The sequence below is a fragment of the Limulus polyphemus genome, unplaced genomic scaffold (assembly GCF_000517525.1).
Source record: "Limulus polyphemus unplaced genomic scaffold, Limulus_polyphemus-2.1.2 Scaffold1592, whole genome shotgun sequence".
Lineage (NCBI taxonomy): Eukaryota > Metazoa > Arthropoda > Merostomata > Xiphosura > Limulidae > Limulus > Limulus polyphemus.
Window position 1 is genome coordinate 210,150 of NW_013667202.1, and position 2,404 is coordinate 212,553.

At 33.6% G+C, this 2,404-nt stretch overlaps 1 protein-coding gene across 1 annotated transcript in view; it reads left to right on the forward strand.

Annotated features, from left to right (window-relative positions):
* LOC106464228 (GATOR complex protein NPRL2-like) overlaps positions 1-2,404 on the forward strand; it is a 42,235-nt gene that overhangs the window by 7,774 nt on the left and 32,057 nt on the right. The window contains 1 exon segment of the mRNA XM_013924356.2: positions 1,846-2,014. Coding sequence (XP_013779810.1) covers positions 1,846-2,014 — 169 coding nt within the window.

Consider the following 2,404-nt stretch of genomic DNA (forward strand, 5'->3'; position numbering starts at 1 on the left):
CTATCCCCATTGTATCTTGTTACAGGATGCTATTCGCTTTTCAGTATGGTTCCTGTTAGTTTTGTCAGTTTTGGGTAGTTAATTTATATTATATTGATATCCTTTCTATACCAGATGTTGGGTCCCTGGATGGATGGATCAAAGCTAATGTGTGTCATGCTCAGGAGTCAGAGTGGTTCTAGACTCCCACCAGTCTCTTGAACTTGAGGTGAAGATGGTATGATCTTCATCCTACCCTCACGAGGATGTCAGTTCCCAGTGGCATGGGTTTTGTATGTAATTGAGATACTGAGTATGGTCCATTGTGCCCTAGCCACTCTACACCTAGGGTCACATCCATTGTTTTACCCACTTTTATACTTTGTGGGATTGAGTTACATATATATTTACATGGTTAGGATCACTATCTTGCCACAGCTCTCTCCCACTTGGATGTGCTCCTCTCTTTTTCCACCCTTATCTACTACACATTTCATGGATGGGCGAAGAGTATACCTGGTTCAGAAGTGGTGCAGTTGACAGAGCAAAAATTACTTTACAAGAAAAGAATTATAGTATTTCAGGAGTAAGTCTACCAGGTTTGAAGATAAATTTAAAATCCAATGAAAAAATAGAAGACTCGGTGCTTAATAGTTAAAATGTATAATTGCATTTTTAAGGGCCTAAAGTAAGTTTGATTAATTGATTATTGGTCTTTAGAAAATTAACTGAACAGTATGTTCTGTAAAGTGAAACATCATTAAGTTGGGCCTAAATAAACAAGTAAATTGAAACTGCATTAACTTGCTCAAAAATATTTGGACACTTTTTTTGGGATTGAAATGATGGGCAGAAGAAATTAATGTTTAAATATTTGAAACAAGGACAACAATGCTTTAAGTATTAATCCAATGTGCACAGGTGAGGGTAAAATCATGCATATCATGACCTTTTACAAAGTGCCATTGAACATGGTATTATGTATTTGACCTAGGTTATAAACTATTCATTTTATCTTACAATGCTGATGTAGCAACAGCTCATGGTAGAGGAGAGTAACTATCAGATACAAGATACAGGGATACTGAAACAAACTGAAGATATGCATTTCAGAGATTTTAGAAGTTACTCAAATGCAATATGTAAACTGTACAATGGACAATAAAGTATTTTTATTTTTCATATGAACATCACCTTGCACTCCAACTTGTCAGAGTCTGAGTGAGACTGACATAGTCGTATACAAGTTTTGAGTACAAATACTTTTGTAATACACCTGGTTTTTTATGTAGAACAGACTTGTACATTTTACTGAAAGCTTGTCACATCTTGTATAGATACATTAGTAGATATGGAATTATAGCCAACATTCCTTCTTCAGTAGGGGTTGTACTGACCCCATGCATGTTCAGTTAAAATGTAATAAAGGGAATTAGTTAACTACACATGTTAAGCTAATTTCAAGAACACTGTAAGAAATGTTTTGCAAATTGATGAATGGTAAATATGTTACAACCTAAACAATTACTGTCAATTAATCTTTTTTAAGTATGTTTGTAGAACTGAGCATTTTAACTTTATCAAGCAAATAAAAATAATAGAAATACATAGTTCTAACTACTTAGAACAGAACTAAAATTCAACGTTCTAATCATTAAATATATTTTATTTTCCTACTTATAATGGTTAGAATGCATTGTTTCATCAGCTGGATACCCTTGTTGTTAACAATATTTTGGGCACTATACTAATAATACTTGCGTTTCTGTTTATTTAAGGTGTGTATAAGGTGTGAGCAACTCAAAGCCATTCTTATTTGATCATTATTATTTCCATTTTGTAATAATTATAGTTCTTTTTTTACAGAAATGCATTGGGTTATAAAATTATTGGTTATCCTGTTGGAATTGACAACCCAAAGTATGCAAGAAACCGGTTGATTTTCAACTTGTGTTTTGTTTGTGATGCCAATCTGCGTACTGTACAGTATGAACCTTTAGTGAGGAAACTTGCAAACTATCTTGTGGCTTTAGAGGTAAATAATATATTTAAACATTCTGAGCTTATTAAGAAGAAATTGGGAAGTTAATTAATGATAAGGCTCCTGGGCCAGATAATATTTCCTCACTTGCTACTATTTTTTGTCAGTCCTTGAATAGTGGGCATGTACCAAAGGATTGGAAGTTAGCTAATGTAACTCCTCTTTTCAAGGGAAGGGATAAACATTGTCCCAGTAATTATAGACCCATTAGTCTTACATCAGTTGTGGGAAAAGTTTTGGAAAGTCTGTTAAAAGATGCTTTGCAAAATCATTTAACAAAGTTTAGAATTTTATTGGATAGTCAACATGGTTTCACTTAGGGAAAATCTTGCCTTGCAAATTTTTTGACCTTCTTTGTAAAGGTTACTGCTTATGTAGATGAGG